This window comes from Cervus canadensis, chromosome 12 (assembly GCF_019320065.1).
Source record: "Cervus canadensis isolate Bull #8, Minnesota chromosome 12, ASM1932006v1, whole genome shotgun sequence".
In the NCBI taxonomy this organism is placed as follows: Eukaryota; Metazoa; Chordata; class Mammalia; order Artiodactyla; family Cervidae; genus Cervus; species Cervus canadensis.
This window is the reverse complement of record NC_057397.1, coordinates 43,876,271-43,892,483: the sequence shown is the minus strand read 5'-3', so window position 1 is coordinate 43,892,483 and position 16,213 is coordinate 43,876,271. Positions and strand designations below refer to the sequence as shown.

The 16,213-nt window shown below is 41.6% G+C and overlaps 1 protein-coding gene across 2 annotated transcripts in view; it reads right to left on the bottom strand.

Annotated features, from left to right (window-relative positions):
• Positions 1–7,061: 7,061 nt before the first annotated feature.
• SAMD12 (sterile alpha motif domain containing 12) overlaps positions 7,062–16,213 on the bottom strand; it is a 430,213-nt gene continuing 421,061 nt past the window's right edge. For both annotated transcript variants that reach the window (XM_043483220.1, XM_043483219.1), the window contains one exon: positions 7,062–15,296. In XM_043483220.1, coding sequence (XP_043339155.1) covers positions 15,274–15,296 — 23 coding nt within the window. In that variant the 3' untranslated portion in view covers positions 7,062–15,273. The remainder of the gene's footprint in view (positions 15,297–16,213) is intronic.

Below are 16,213 nucleotides of genomic sequence, written 5' to 3'. Positions count from 1 at the left end.
GATAAGGTGGAACAAATTATAGTCATACTTAAAAGGTTGTGCTACAAAGGCATATTAGAGCCCACCTATTCCAAACTGCTAATATTTCAAAATAAAAAATTAAAATCCAGGGACTTCCCTGGTGGTCCAATGACTAAGACTCCACATTCCCAATGCAGGGTGCCTGGGTTTGATTCCTGTTCTGGGAACTGGATCTCACATGGCAAAACTAAAAACCCTGTATGCCACAATGAACATGGAAGATCCTGTGTGCCACATCTATTACCTGGCACAGCCAAATAAATAAAATAAAAACCAGAGGTGTGTATGAGACTTGGCCAAAGTCACATTACTGTTTTCCCCTTTCCCATTATGTTAGTGGCAGGGCCAGGATGTGATAGGCTCATAGGTTGATTATGTAGCAGTTGCTTCACAATTCAGTCAGTTCAGTTCAGTCGCTCAGTCATGTCTGACTCTTTGCGACCCCATGAACCGTAGCACGCCAGGCCTCCCTGTCCATCACCAACTCCCAGAGTTTACCCAAACTCATGTCCATCGAGTCGGTGATGCCATCCAACCGTCTCATCCTCTGTCGTCCCCTTCTCCTCCTGCCCTCAATCTTTCTCAGCATCAGGGTCTTTTCAAGTGAGTCAGCTCTTCGCATCAGGTAGCCAAAGTATTGTTCTAATTGTCACTTTGTGATTAATTCATAGAAACAGGCAAGTTTTTACCCCATTTTCTGGCCCTTAGATGTCTATCACCTTCTAGCAGGCCCATCTTTTGCATCACTTATTTCCTGAGGGACTTTCCAGTCATCTGGTCAAGAAAACACATTGTCACCAAACTAATGACGGGTTTAAAACAGCATTTCCCCATGTGCTGCTTCTATGTACTATTCGTTAGTACTCTCTGGGGACAAATAGCTGATGCTTGAATGAATTTTGAAAATGCTGGGCTGAACAAATATATATAATCTCTATATAAATATATTTGCAATCTATAACCTGCAATCCTTCTCAGAGCCTTTAATATGTTAACACGCATCATGTGTGTCTAAGAGTGGGGTAAATATATCATATTTTCAAAGCTTACTCAACACGGAGCATTCTTGCCTCTCTCCTTAATCCCAGTATCTGAGAATGAGTGAGGCTTAATTTATCATCCTTCTAGAGGTATTTACGTTTTTCATTCGGTATTTTTATCCCTTATTTTTTGTTGAGCTCCTTATTTTCTGGATCTTAGGGTATAAGATCTTTAAGGCAGGGAGAATGTCCTTCATCTCTAAGTCACCAACACTTAACCCAATACCAGGCACTGTTCCTGGTACACAGAACAAATAGCACAAGATCCATCTATGATTGCTCAATGAATAAACAAAAACAACTTCAAACTCCCTACAGCTTGCTTTCTGGAGATAGAATTTGAGCTATCTAAGGCAACTAACCACATTAGCCATCTGTTACTCTTCAATTTTTGGATCATCTATGTTACAGTTCTGGGGCAAGACTTATTAAGAAAACTCAATAAAGAAAGTTATTAAGGAAAAATATTGCATTATCACATCCTCTATCTTCCTTTGATCACTAAAGAAAAGCTAATGTTTACTAGCTTCTGTGAGGTACAATGAGGGTAGTAAGCATATGAAAACAGAGCTGGGAGAGCAAAAATGGGAAGATTACAGGGATAAGCACTGGGACTTAAAATGATGCAAATGGAAGGAAAGAGAGTTTAGTGGGAGACCAGAACCAGAAGGAAAAGGACAAGGTCAGTTTTCATTCCAATCCTAAAGAAAAGCAATGCCAAAGAATGCTCAAACTACCACACAATTGTACTCATCTCACACGCTAGCAAAGTAACGCTCAAAATTCTCCAAGCCAGGCTTCACAGTATGTGAACCATGAACTTCCAGATGTTCAAGCTGGATTTAGAAAAGGCAGAGGAACCAGAGATTAAATTGCCAACATCCGCTGGATCATTGAAAAAGCAAGAGAGTTCCAGAAAAACATTTACTTCTGCTTTAATGACTATGCCAAAGCCTTTGACTGTGTGGATCACAACAAACTGTGGAAAATTCTTCAAGAGATGGGAATACCAGACCACCTGACCTGCCTCCTGAGAAACCTGTATGCCAGTCAGGAAGCAACGGTTAGAATTGGACATGGAATAACAGACTGGTTCCAAATCGGGAAAGGAGTACATCAAGGCTATATATTGTCACCCTGCTTATTTAACTTGTTGTATGCAGAATACATCATTAGAAATGCTGGGCTGGATGGAGCACAAGCTGGAATCAAGATTGCTGGGAGAAATATCAATAATCCTCAGATATGCAGATGACACCACCCTTATGGCAGAAAGTGAAGAAGAATTAAAAAGCCTCTTGATGAAAGTGAAAGAGGAGAGTAAAAAAGTTGGCTTAAAGCTCAACATTCAGAAAACTAAGATCATGGCATCTGGTTCCATCACTTCATGGCAAATAGATGGGAAAACAACAGAAACAGTGACAGACTGTATTTTGGGGGGGGCTCCAAAATCACTACAGATGGTGACTGCAGCCATGAAATTAAAAGACACTTGCTCCTTGGAAGAAACCTAGACAGCCTAGACAACCTAGACAGCATATTAAAAAGCAGAGACATCACTTTGACAACAAAGGTCAGTCTAGTCAAAGCTATGGTTTTTCTAGTAGTCACATACGGATGTGAGAGTTGGACTATAAAGAAAATTGAACATTGAACAATTGATGTTTTTAACTGTGGTGTTGGAGAAGACTCTTGAGAGTTCCTTGGACTGCAAGGAGATCCAACTAGTCTATCCTAAAGGAAATCAGTCCTGAATATTCATTGGAAGGACTGATGCTGAAGCAGAAGCTCCAATACTTTGGTCACCTAATGAGAAGAACTGACTCATTTGAAAAGACCCTGATGCTGGGAAAGATTGAAGGCAGGAGGAGAAGGGGGCAACAGAGGATGAGATGGTCAGATGGCATCACTGACTGAATGGACATGCATTGGAGTAAACTCCGGGAGTTGGTGATGGACAGGGAGGCCTGGCATGTGGCAGTCCATGGGGTTGCAAAGAATCAGACATGACTGAGCGACTGAATTGAGAACCAGAAGAGTCTGGTGGCTGGCAGAGTTCTTGGCTGAGGGGCAGAGGAGGGAAGATCAGGTCTAAGGAAGGGAAGCACCTGTTTTGGATGGAAGAGGAGGATGGCATACTTGGGAAAAAGGACTTTTAAGATATTTTCTATATAACACATAACCACACTCTGACTAATACTTTCTGCTTTGGAAGCTTCATGAAGGGCAAAATAAAATCTGGAAATGTGTTTGTTTACAGTTTTATTACACTGTTGGACTTCCCTCTAGAGATTGGGCAATGGGAGACCTAATTATATTATGCTTAAAACTAACAAAAAGACATGAGAGAAAAATAAGAATCTATCAAGTGGTCCATTTTTCATGAGAAGGGGGACATCTTCTCTTGTGAAACAACTGTATACACTTCTCATTATCCACTCCCTCTTTACATCTCCCTAGTTGCTTACAAAAACAAAAGAATGTGGTTGGAAAGGCACTTTAAAGCTTATTCTTTTAGTTGATTTCATCAGTGTACATACAAAATCATGAAAGATAACAGAAAGCTATTTTACAATGCACGTATATCTATATGCCATAAAAATAGATTTCTGTAAAAGAGAAAGTATTAACAATCCTAATGATCTCATAATCACCAGAAGTCTCCTTAACTGTGGACTGCTTTCTCTGGAACAAAAGACCTAGTATAGCAGAATACATTTACTAGGTCCTCTGAAGGGATTTTATATGATTCCGAATCATCCTAAGTTAACACATAATTCTTTTTTTTAAATTAATTTATTTTTTATTGAAGGATAATTGCTTTACAGAATTTTGCTATTTTCTGTCAGACCTCACCATGAATCAACCATAGGTATACATATGTCCCCACCCTTTTGAATCTTCCTCCCATCTCCCTCCCCCACCCCACCCCTCTAGGTGGATACAGAGCCCCTGTTTGAGTTTCCTGAGTGATACAGCAAATTCCTGTTGGCTATCTATTTTACACATGGTAATGTAAGTTTCCATGTTACTCTTTCCACACATCTCACCCTCTCCTCCACTCTCCCCATGTCCATAAGTCTATTCTCTATGTCTCTTTCTCCATTGTTGCCCTATAAATAAATTCTTCAGTACCATTTTTCTAGCTTCCATATATTTGTGTTAGAATACGGTACTTATCTTCCTCTTTCTGACTCACTTCACTCTGTATAATAGGTTCTAGGTTCATCCACCTCAATAGAACTGACTCAAATCTGTTCCTTTTTATGGCTGAGTAATATTCCACTGTACATCTATACCACAACTTCTTCATCCATTCACCTGTCGACGGGCATCTAGGTTGCTTCCATGTTCTAGCTATAGTAAATAGTGCTGCCATGAACAATGGGATACATGTCCCTCTTTCGGTTTTTGTTTCCTCAGGGTATATGCTTAGGAGTGGGATGGCTGGGTCATGTAACACATAATCCTGACAGTGAACGCCCCATGACATAACTGTCCTTTTAATTAGAGTTGCTTTACAGTGTCATGTTAGTCTCTGCTCTACACCAGAGGGACTCAGCTTTTTGTACACATATCTCCCCTCTTTTGGGGATTTCCTTCGCATTCAGGTCACCACAGAGCACTGAATAGAGCTCCCTGACCTATGCAGTAGGATCTCATTAGTTATCTGCTTTATACTTGGGATCAGCAGTGTATATATGTCAATCCCAATCTCCCCATTCCTCCTACCCCCACACTCCCCTTGGTAGCCATGTTCTCTCTGTTACCGTTTTATTTCACAGTTGCTATGTCCCTATTTTTGCTTGGTAAATAGAATCATCTATACCAATTTTTTTCAGATTCCCCTTAAGTACGTTAAGTGTTAGTGCTCAGTCATGTCCAACTCTTTGTGACCCCATAGACTGCAGCCTGCCAGGCTCCTCTGTCCATGGGATTTTCCAGGCAAGAGTACTGGAGTGGGTAGCCAGTCCCTTCGCTGTGGGATAATCCTAACACCAGGATTGAACCTGAGCCTCCTGCATTGCAGGTGGATTCTTTACCCTCTGAGCCACCAAGAAGTCCTAGATTCTACGTATATGTGTTAATACACTATATTTGTTTTTCTCTTTCTCACTCACTTCACTCTGTATGATAGTGTCTACCCTTGGTTCAAATATGGTCATCACATTTACCCAGGCAAGCATGAGTTCCTGAAATGCAGAGATGGCAGTAAAGCTTTCTTTGTACTGGCAAAGTGGTACTTAGGGGAATGTGCATACTTCTGGCTTGGCTTACCTAAAGCTACCTAGGTAACCTGCTACCATTCACCCACCTCTGACAACACCCACCTCTGAAAACACCCACCTCTGGAAACATGTCTAGCTTTCATCTTTATTACCATGAGTTCATTTGCTTAACAAAGAGCTCATGGCAGTTGGTAGACTCAGCAGAAAGGAAGGAAATAAGGTGGGAAGAATTAGGAACCAAGTTTAATTCAGTTCGCCTAACATTGTTGAGCAACTCTTATGTACCAAGAGATGGAGATACAAATACAAATAAGATGAGTGTCCTACCCCACAGAGAGGGAAAAGAAAGGAGAAAGGTAAAATAGGTTAGAGATTGAGATGGCAAAAGGGAGAGAGGAGGAGATAAGACAGAGGTGTTGGAAGGTAAGGCAGAGAAAGGTATCAGAGAAGCACATAGAAAGGGAGCAGTAAGTTAAAGGCAGAGAACTGACAGAGGAAAAGGAAGGAAATTATGAGGAATGGACCAAAAAAAAAAAAAGGAAGGAAAAAATAGCCAAAAATGATCCAAGAAAAGTCAAGACAAAGAGGAGGTGGAGTTTGTAGGGGTCTAGTTTTACATCTTCTGAAGAAGTTTACTGACAAAAAAAATGCCCCCTTTTCCATGTTCTTAACTTGTGTGAATAGAAAGTGGGAGAAAATTGTGCCTTTAGAGTTATAGGGTGTGTAGACAGCTTTAGAAGTTTTATATATGCAGTCAGTAAACTAAAGTAAAACGTTCTCACCCGTTTTGTTTTTGGAAACCTTTTCTGGGGAAAACAAAAACCCTCAAATCCCCCAAAACACTAGATTCTTTGTAAGCATGTAAAAAAAAAAAAAAAAGGCAATGAGTGTTTCCTTGCTTTTTCATGTGATTTACACGTCCTTTTTCCTTTTGGGGAAGGAAGTGTCTAATATCAATTGAGGCAATTTATCATATTCAGCAAAGTCATAGTGGCTGTAAGTACTCATTACAATGTTTCCTTGAGAAAGGGATTGGTGAAAATGGGAGTTTGGAGCAGATAAAATGGTCTATTGTTTATATTTGGTGCATTGTATTACTCAGTGGATTTTTTTTTGAGAAAAAAACAAGTTGGTGTCTTTTAAATATGGGGTGAGTAGAGTATATCTAGATGTTTGCTGAACTAGAGAACTGCCCTCGTATCCCGATCTCTTAGGCAGGTGTTACTTGAAGGCATCTCAATTGATAAAATACAGATAGCTGACACTTGGTCATCACCTGAGAGAGACGGAGATAGAGGTGCTGGGGGATGCCATCAATCATGCAATGATAAGCACTTAAGACTCGCTGGGGTGAGAGTTAATTGGCAGGCCAGGATCTGTTGTGCCATCTCTTTCCAGGGTGTTAGTGTATCTGAGGAGGAAGAGAACTGTGTCTTTTACCCAGCTGTGCTCCACATGAAAGTGTTCAATGGTAATAGCCATCATGCTGGTGGGATTTGGTGCTGGGGGAATTCTGTGTGCTGGGAGCTGGAGGGAGGCCACCAATTCATTCCACATATATTATTTCTCCAGGAAACACAGCATAATTGAGGACAATTTTCCACCATGAATTGCATCATTAGCTAACACAGGGAAAGTGAAATGCTGTTAACTTTCTTTTTTCTTTTGCAAAGCTGATGAGCTGAAGAAAATAGAAATGAAAAGTTTAATGTAATTTTTTTTCCCAAGGATATAGGTTGAAAATCAGAATCAAAACACTTTTACACGGTAATAGAAATCCCACATTTTAATACATTGCCATGCACATAAGGAATCAAGTAATGCTGAATACAAAATAGTCAAATATACAAAATGATAAAGCAGATTTTCAAGCCTGATAGAGATCATGCTCACAGATACAAGGGGGCAAAAATCTGTAGTTTCATTTCTATCAATTTAAAAAGAATCATGCCCCCCCACCCCCAAAACTCTTTTTGAGGACAACCCAAAACACAAGGAAACATTATAAGAAAAATGTAAAGAAGACCCAAAGGGAATTGGCAAGTTGATAGCTGCTTAAGATATGGAAATCGGTAGTTCAAAATCGTGGTGTGCAATAATTCCTATGTTTAGAGAAAGAAGTTTCTAAACATTGTATGCCCTGGGAACTCAAGGAACTAAAATGAACATCCAACAGAAAAGGCACTCTTATTTTACTACATAACCAGCTTGTGTCCTCCTTAAGTCTAGTCTTGGGAATTTTTCTAGGGTGCATAGAGAAAAAAAAAACCCACAGTTGTGGGCAATGAATAAGGAAAATATTTAATTAACCACTCTTAGGGGACTAAGAGATTTCAGACTGCTGGTTTAACTACTCACTTAAGGAAGCTATAAAAATGTCTCCCATTTACGCAGGCTTTTGCGTTATGAAATGTGCTTTTATAGCCATGTTTGTTAGTGTTTGTAAAATAGTGAACTTTTTTTTTTTTGGTCAGAATTTTTTCCACTCATATGCAACTGAAAGCACTCATTTTATATTCAGTACACGCGGTGTGATTTTTCTTCCTCTTCCTTTCCCAGCACAAAGACACCAGCTCATCTAGGAAGTTCGATGTGGCTGTTTCCTGTGGCCTGCAATTCATCAACTTCATCGGCCTTCTTTAACCTGGGGATTGGCAATCTTCACCTGCGCTCAGCCCAGCCCGAACTCTCTCCCTCAGCTCGGTCACAGCACTCTAAACCTTTGGGAGGTGGAGATAAATGGTCACCCTGGCCATGGGTTCGGCAGACCAGCCCCCATGTATTGTGTGTGCATACAAAATGCTTGAGTTACCTTTACCTTTTTAATAAGTTGTACCAAAACATCTACTGAAGTTCCTTCCTAAGTAGCATTCCCTCAAATAATTTGGTAGCTTCCCCAAAATGTTGATTGTTGCTTTCTTACCATTTTACTTTTTAGCATCCCAGAATGGACTCAGTAAAAGCCGCTATGAGGGAAAGGCACAGTACAAGGGAAAGGAATTCACTGATGAAAGCCCATAACCCTGCTCACCATGATGAATATACAGACATCGGTGATACAGAATAGCTTCTCCCCTTAGCTCAATTTAGCCTCCAAACAACCCTGTCTGCTAAGGCAGAACAGGTAACATCCCAGACAGATGAGCAAAGGCCCAGAGAGACGCGCGATTTCTCTTGAATGCAAGTATTCTTGAACTCGAAACGGTTTCCCCTTTATCAGAGCATTGCCAGTCTCCACAGAATTTTAAGAATAATTCAAGTACAGAAACAACAGTTCAACATTTTCTTTTCTTGGGTACTTTTGATGGCTAATATGTAATTGTGTTACAATATTGATCTTTTCTAAAATTTTGTGTACAGCTGTTTAATTTGGTACCTAATGATATTAAATAGTTGGGTTAACTGGAACTACAGCAGGTATGATGGAGTGACACAAGAGTTTTAGTGGAATTCGTTTCAAAACATTTGTGCTGCCTTGGTTTTTCGGCAGATGAATTGCTTCTGTGCCAATCACGACTGAGACAGGGCAGGGTCAAGAAGCTGAGTGAATTTAAGCAAGTGGAACCCTGACTACCCCATGTGGGAGGTCAACTCAGCAAAGAGGTTGCTGCTTTTAGAAAGAGAAGGGTGACATGATGGGAGAGTGGGATTATGATGAAAAAGACACAGGTTCCAGTGTTCAAATGTAAATACTACCCCCTTGCACTCCCCCATTTCTCTTTAAGGTTTCCACCTATAAACAGGGGCCTTTTGATGTGAAAAAGAACCCGGTTATGGGCTTCAAAACTTCTGCAGCTGGTACACAGGGAAATATTTCTGGTCTTTTCTCAAATGTCTTAAATGGGAATTGGTGTGAAAATGAAGGTGTTAGTTGCTCAGTCGTTTCTGACTCTTTGCGACCCCATGGACTGTAGCCCACCAGGCTCCTCTGTCCATGGGATTCTCCAGGCAAGAATACTGAAGTGGGTTGCCATTCCCTTCTCCAGGGGATCGTTCCGACCCAGTGATTGAACCCTGGTCTCTTGCACGGCAGGCAGATTCTTTATCGTGTAGGCTTGCTCAAAAGCTGTGACAGAGTGAGCAGGAAGTGACCAATGCAAACATATAAATGCAGTTGATTGTGGCTTAAACACTGAAGATAGATATAAATAATTAGAATTGATTTAGGGAATCATCAAGGATCAAGGTGGTACTCAAAATTCAGATTGCATTTTTGGAATTATGCTTGAACAGGGAGTCTATTCAGAGCTTTAGAAGAGGTCTTTATAATATGTGTGCTACTTAAGAGGGAGGCCGGGCTGCCCTCTGGGAAGATGGGAGAAGACCAGGGTATGCTTGTGGATTGGAACAGGAGTGACCGTCAAGGTATTTAATGGCTGGTGATTTTCTTCAAGATTATGTCACAAAATCAGTACCCCTCCTCTGAGAGAAGCAATGATCTAAATAATGAGTCTCATTTTAGAATTTTCTTGGGAGTAAAGCACTTGAATATATTTTCATAGGAATTGGGGGGTGGGGGCTGGTGATTAAATACAACCACGTAAGACAGATCTGTGTGCTTTGGCACATCAACCCAGCCTAGAATTCCACCTGTAGTAGCTGTGTGTGTGCTAATGTGCCAAGGCCATGTGAAAGCAGCCTATTTATTTCCTTTGATCCAAATAGTTGAAATTTAAAAGGCTATAAACAATGCAGAAGGCAACCAGCCTAAAAGATTTTAGTTATTAGTATCTCCAACTTTGGCTTAATTTAACAGTCTCCTTGTTTACATCAAATGGCTGTTTCAATCACTGTCCTTTAAGCAAAAACGCCTGGCTTTAAGAGCCTTTCTTTCTAAGACTTCCTTAAATGTTGGAGGTTTGCAAAACAAGGACAACAATGAAACAAACAGTGAAACAATGAAATCCCAAGCCACTGGCTCCCAAGTCTGAAAAAGATATTGCATAATCAGAAGTAATGTTTAAATATCTATAACGTAAGCCAGTCACCTGCAATTCAATGCAAGTCATATGGTTACTTTGAAATTTTATGAGGCCTAAGCTGTTGGTGACTTGTAGTGCTTGATATAATTGCGGAAGGGAGCCTCTGAAGTAAGGATGCTTGGGGCTCTGCAAGATTTTAAAATAGCCCTATATGTGGCAATGGAAACTCCAGATTTACAGTGCCTTGTATACCCCTTTTCTGCTGTTCGGTGTTCATAATTTCTCAGTCTGTGCTGCTGAGTCAGTCAGGGTTAGTCATTCAGTCCTTTCCGACTCTTTGCGACCCCACGGATGGTAGCCCGCCAGGCTTCTCTGTCCATGGAATTCTCCAGTTGAGCAGGATGTCTAAAACCAGTCCCATACTCAAAGGCACTTCTGTCACAGGCAAATTTCACCCCGAAAAGTCAGATCTTAGAGCTTGCTGCACTTGCCCAGAATTTTCCCTGCAGAGCCAAGATAATGGCCAGAAGAAACCAGGGTACCATCCTCCTAGCCATCTTCCCAAATGAGCATCTCCAGGGAAGGCTTTATTTTGTGCTTTTTATTAAGGGCTGGTGTAACCTCCTTGGCTAATTTTTCCTCAAGCTTCCCACAGGTGGTTCACCTTCAAAAGAAGGCTCCCCATCTCCTTCCTGGAGTAAGTCACCAGAGCAAAACAATGCAAACACAGCTCTCTTTGACCTTGAAGCTGTGTCTCAGAGCCAGGAATATTTCACATTAATAAAGCAGAACTCATAAGTGAGTTCTCTGGCTACAGGATGAGATGCACATCTCAGGAGACTAAGGAGAAGGACCTGCTTGTCTTTGAAACTGAGTCCCTGGCTGTGTCCTGAGCAGGTGCATCTCCTGGGCTGTCCTCTCTTGTGATCTCATGGCCCTTGTTTTGATTATCGGCACTGATCTGCCATTACCACCACCCCCACTCCACCCCCAGATCAGAATCCCTGTCCCAGTGCTGTTTGGGCAACTAGCTTTCACCAAGATCAAACTTAAGAAGGAATTATTAGTCAGTCCTGGGGAAAAAAGGTGACAACTATGTTTCTCTGTTTGAGTTCTTTATAGAATACTTGAAATCTACCCAAGGAACTATGCAAAAAGAAGGAGATTAAAAGAAAAAAAAAAACACAAAAAAGCAAGAAAGTGAGGTGGAGGGGGTGTGGGAGAGGTGAATAAAAACAGCCTTTAAGGCATAGAATTGATGTCTTTTTAAAGATTAAGTTTTTAAAAAGAGACGACAGGCAGCTTTAAGTCTAGTTGTCAAGTAACAAAATTACTCTAAAGAATGCAGAGGAAAGCATCACAAAGAATGAAGCTGCTAATGCACTGGAAGAGGAGGTTTTGGTGAAACGAAAGCACTAAGGGGGTCTTGAAAACTTTTCTTCCATTAGACTTGTATTGTTCCTATCCCAAAACAATTATGTGACATTTGCAGACAAAGAAAGCATTTGCAAGAAACAAGAGGGTGCATCTATTAGAGGTTTTAACCCTTTGTTTATATTCTCAGGTAAGGTTGATATTCCTTTCCCTTTGAAGGTTAAAAAAGAGGCTTAATTCCCCCAGAATGAAGGACTATTCGCCTCTGTCTGGGCAACTGAGAAGGGACTCTGGAGGGAACCTGGGTTATTTCCTGTAATCTGGAGGTAGAAGTCGATGGCGCAGTTACACACCTCACAGAGCCTAAGCAGGGAATCAAAGACACGCCATTACCCACAAGAAAGCTGATAGTGTCTCTGTCCCCTAGGTGCATCTTAAACTACTCGGGTGATGTGCTTTTTACCCTAGCAGAACAACCAATGCTCTGCATATTCAAATTCAGTTCTGGAGCCTGACCTGAGCTTATCCGCCTTGGCACCCCAAAGAGTCTGATAATTATCCGTTTCTGTTCATTCCCAAGAGTGCCTTTCCTGTGTGAGTGTAGGGGCCAGACTTTTAATAAAAGGTGCAGCACAAGTTCAAGTAAGAGGAAAAGTTAATGCATCAACAGTTTACAGCCCTTAGACATCAAAGCCTTTATAGTCTTCCTCCCCATTTCCTGCCTCCTACTAAACAAAACTCAACAGAGCCATCCCTGGGAGGTAAAATGTCCTACACGCATCTTGGGAAGAAGGTACAACGCAGCAGGGAGTAGCCATGGGTAACTGTGGGTCAGCACAGAACAAAGAATCCCAAGGCTGAGAAGGAAATCGTTTCCCCAATTTTGCTGGTTTAGGTTGTGACTGTTCTGGTTTTAAGCCACCACGTTTCCAAAACCATGCCCTCAAATGATTTCAAACAGAGGGCGACAGTTTGGAAAACAGTAGTAGTTCATATGCAAATATGTGGTACGTGCCAGGAATTAAGGCATTTTTAGAGGAGCCATCTTCAATGGGGCTCTTTCATTGTCTCCATCTTTGCCCTCTCTTATTTCCACCTTCACCCACTACCTTTAAAAAACTGTCCAGCACACTTTGATTCAAAAGAAAAGGGCTAGACAACTCTACTTATTTACTTGTTCATAACATATTTTGCAAAAGCCAAAGTAAGGATGAATCACCATCATTTAATGAACATCTATCTGCACCATAAAGCATGTTCGGTTTTCCAAGGGTGTTAACAGTCATTAACGTTCCCGGCTAAACCGATGCATTCCTAGCTACAGTATCTCAGCACCTGGCCATAGTTCTGTCGAGTTCGTCAGGCCCAATTCTGTGTCCGCTGGACTAGTTATAAAACTGGGCTTTCAGAGAACCCAGCATAATGACGAATGGCTGTTTCTGTAGAAGGGATGGGAATATAGATGACCAGGGTGGACATCAAGAGAAGCAACTGAAAGTTGCTTTGGGAAGCTCTCATCAGCTAAATCTGGGTGCCTGAAGGGCTGGCTGTACATAACGGATGCAAATAAATGGCCTGATACTGTCCATTACCTCCCCCTCTGCTGCCTGATTCCTCAGTCAAGGGAACTGTGCACGACTGTTTCCCCCACATTGCTCTGGAGGAGTGAATGCTGTCTGAATTCAGTTTTCACTGTGGAAAAGGTGGGGTTGGGATAGTGTTTGGGAGGAGGAGATATAAGGGCAGGGAGCATCTACCTTGTAAACGATAGTGCCGCAGCTCAATGCTTGGCACAGTAGATGCTCAATAAACACTTGATGACTCAAGAAAGGAGCAAACGAAAGACTGGAGTGAGCTCTGCTGTTGGAATTGAACCTCTGGAGATGGGTGGTGGGGACTGAGGTGTCCAGGGCATTGGCAGCCAGGCTTTGACCTCTTAATTTTGGATCTGTAAAGAATTACACTGTTGGTCCTGATGTTGACCCACCAAAGGGCCGGATCTCGCTGGTGACCGAAGCTCCTGTGAGTTCCCTCTTGGAAGCCCCCTTCTTTGGCACCACAGCCTGCAGGCTCGCGGTGCGTCATCTGGCCTGGTGACTCACCCGAATCACCTTTGGATCTCCCTCCTTCCCTGGAAAGCTTCCAAATCTCAGGCGGGGATGTTTTCTAATGGGCTGTGCATTTCCTGGTACCCCCAGGGGAGGAAAGATGTGGGAGAACAGACAATGAGTGTGTGTCTGGTGACCCTCTAAAATGCCAAGCTTGCTTGTGCTGGCTGGATCCCAGGGTTGTTACATGTATTTAAAGAAAAGTCTCCTATGCCTGCGAGCTACAGACTGGGATTGTGGGCACACAGAACATACTTGGCTGAGTTTCTGATTCAGTCAACTTTACATTTTCAGGGGAAAAAAATGCCTAAAGCATGATGAAGGGTCAGTCAACATGAACATTCCTCTAATTCCTAAAGACAAGCAATAACTGGGTTGACTGGCATCCCAAGACTGTGCTTTGTTGTAAAACATAGTAAAAAATATTAGTTAACAGGTATAATTCCAGATAGGATTAAAAAGGTGAGGAAGAAAACCTAGTGTGTGATTGGAAACTCTTGCTTCTCTAGACATGCAGGGGGTCACTTGCTATTTTTTCCTCTTTAGAGAGTTGAGATCAAAACTTGACCTAAAGAGTTTTCCAAAGTGTTAAAGTCATACCCCTTTATTCTTCTGTCCTTACTATCAATGCACAATAGTCTAAGATGAAAATGTGGCCATTCCCCCCATTTTTGGTGAAAGAACTCTTCTAGAAAAAGAGACACTATGTGTCCTGGCCAATTAGAAGCCTCCTGTGTTTGAGAGTGTGGATGTGCTTGTGGTAAGATGTGCCCAAGAAGAGGAAACGACCACCATTCCCCAGGCCCACCTTTACCTCCCTTTGGTGCTGAAAGAAATCAAGTTGTTCCGTAAAGTGTCAAGAGGTTAAATCTAACAGTATTGTGGCCATATTTACCAATCTGTCCCAAACTATGGGATAAATGCTGGGAGTGGAGTCTCGCCTTGGACAGTCTGAGCCAAAACAGGATAAAATTTATAAGAAAGAAGAAAGAACTTGTTTTCTCACATATACTCAACGTGCTGATTTGTTTCAGTGTAGGGTTATCATGTAAAGTGCTGAAGAGTTGGACAGACTACCTGGAGACACCATAACTAACACAATCGAGACATGTTTATACTCCTACCAGGGCATAATATTGTGAACACTTCCACTGAGATTGCAGGACTGCTGTTAATTTTTTTTTTCTAACACATCATGCCATCTGCACACATAATAAAATAATCCAGTAGTTGCCATGCTAAACAGGACCTGTAGTGAAGGGCACAGACAGCTCCCCAAAGGGAGCCTCAGTTATGCACAGTGATGAAAACTGGAAGCAATTTTCCAGCCAATGGTCTGCCAATGACCACTTGGAGCAAGCTGGCACTGTATATTATGCACCTGATTTAAAAATCCAGAGCAAACTAAGATTTTCCAAAGCCGGTAGTCTTGACTGAATGGGTGGTTTTCCAGTTAATCTGGTTAATCTGTCAATGCTCCAAGGATATCTTCTGACAGTGCCATGAGTTAGTCTTTCTGTGAGGAACAGGCCATGTTCGTATTGACTGGCAGGACAGCAGCTTGGAAGGCTAACTGCATTTATGGAGAACCCTCGGCTGAGGCTGCAAGAGGAAAAAGAAGAAAACATGATCAATGTCTTTATATTCCCATATTCTGGTATGTAGCAATAATCATATTCAAACAAACCTTAACATCCTTAGGTCAAAGAGAAAGCTCTAGTGGAGGTAATAGTGATTCAACTCCGAGGCAAATACAATGATGGCTTGTATTCTTGAAACGTCCTTCCCTTTTTTTTTTTTCCCAGAGCGTGGAAGATATCTGTCTCAGGGACATGCGAACTTGAATGCAAGGAAGGGGAAAACCAGATCCTTGGAGCTGGCATTCGGCCCTCTGACGGGGCTGTGGTTTGGGAACCCATGCTGTACACTGTGGGGTTTCATGCATTTACTTGATCCGCAAGATGAGATTGGGAATGGAGTGGAAGCATTTCGGGGTGGGGTGATGTGTATAGTGGGGAGCAGGGGCACTTCATTCTGCATTAAGAAGCTTTCCCAGGATAAAACCTAGAAGGAAATATTGGAAGCAGTATGGGTGGAGGTCCTCCCTTTGTTAGTTGAAAAGGCAGACTGGCTGAGTAGGTTAGCGATTAGGTAGAGAAGTCATTAAAATCTGAGCAGATTGAACTACTTGAATGGCAAAGGTGCTGTTGACCTTGGGAATGCTAGTACAGGTATATTTGTCTAATTTTTCAAACTTCATTTTCTAATTGCCTTTTATTTTATCTCAGTACTCCCTACAGATCCTATACAATATACACAGGTCTTCACTAATTAGTTAATAAAAGAGCACAATTGAATATTTTGCTCAGAAAAATATTTCGATATTAGCTTTATTTAATACCCCAAACTATTGGGCAATGGAGAGAAATAAAAAGTTCTTACTGTTTAAAAAAAAAATTCCTAGGCTTTAAAACAGGCTTTTCAAAACATGAGAGAATGCACAATTTATACGTGTTTCA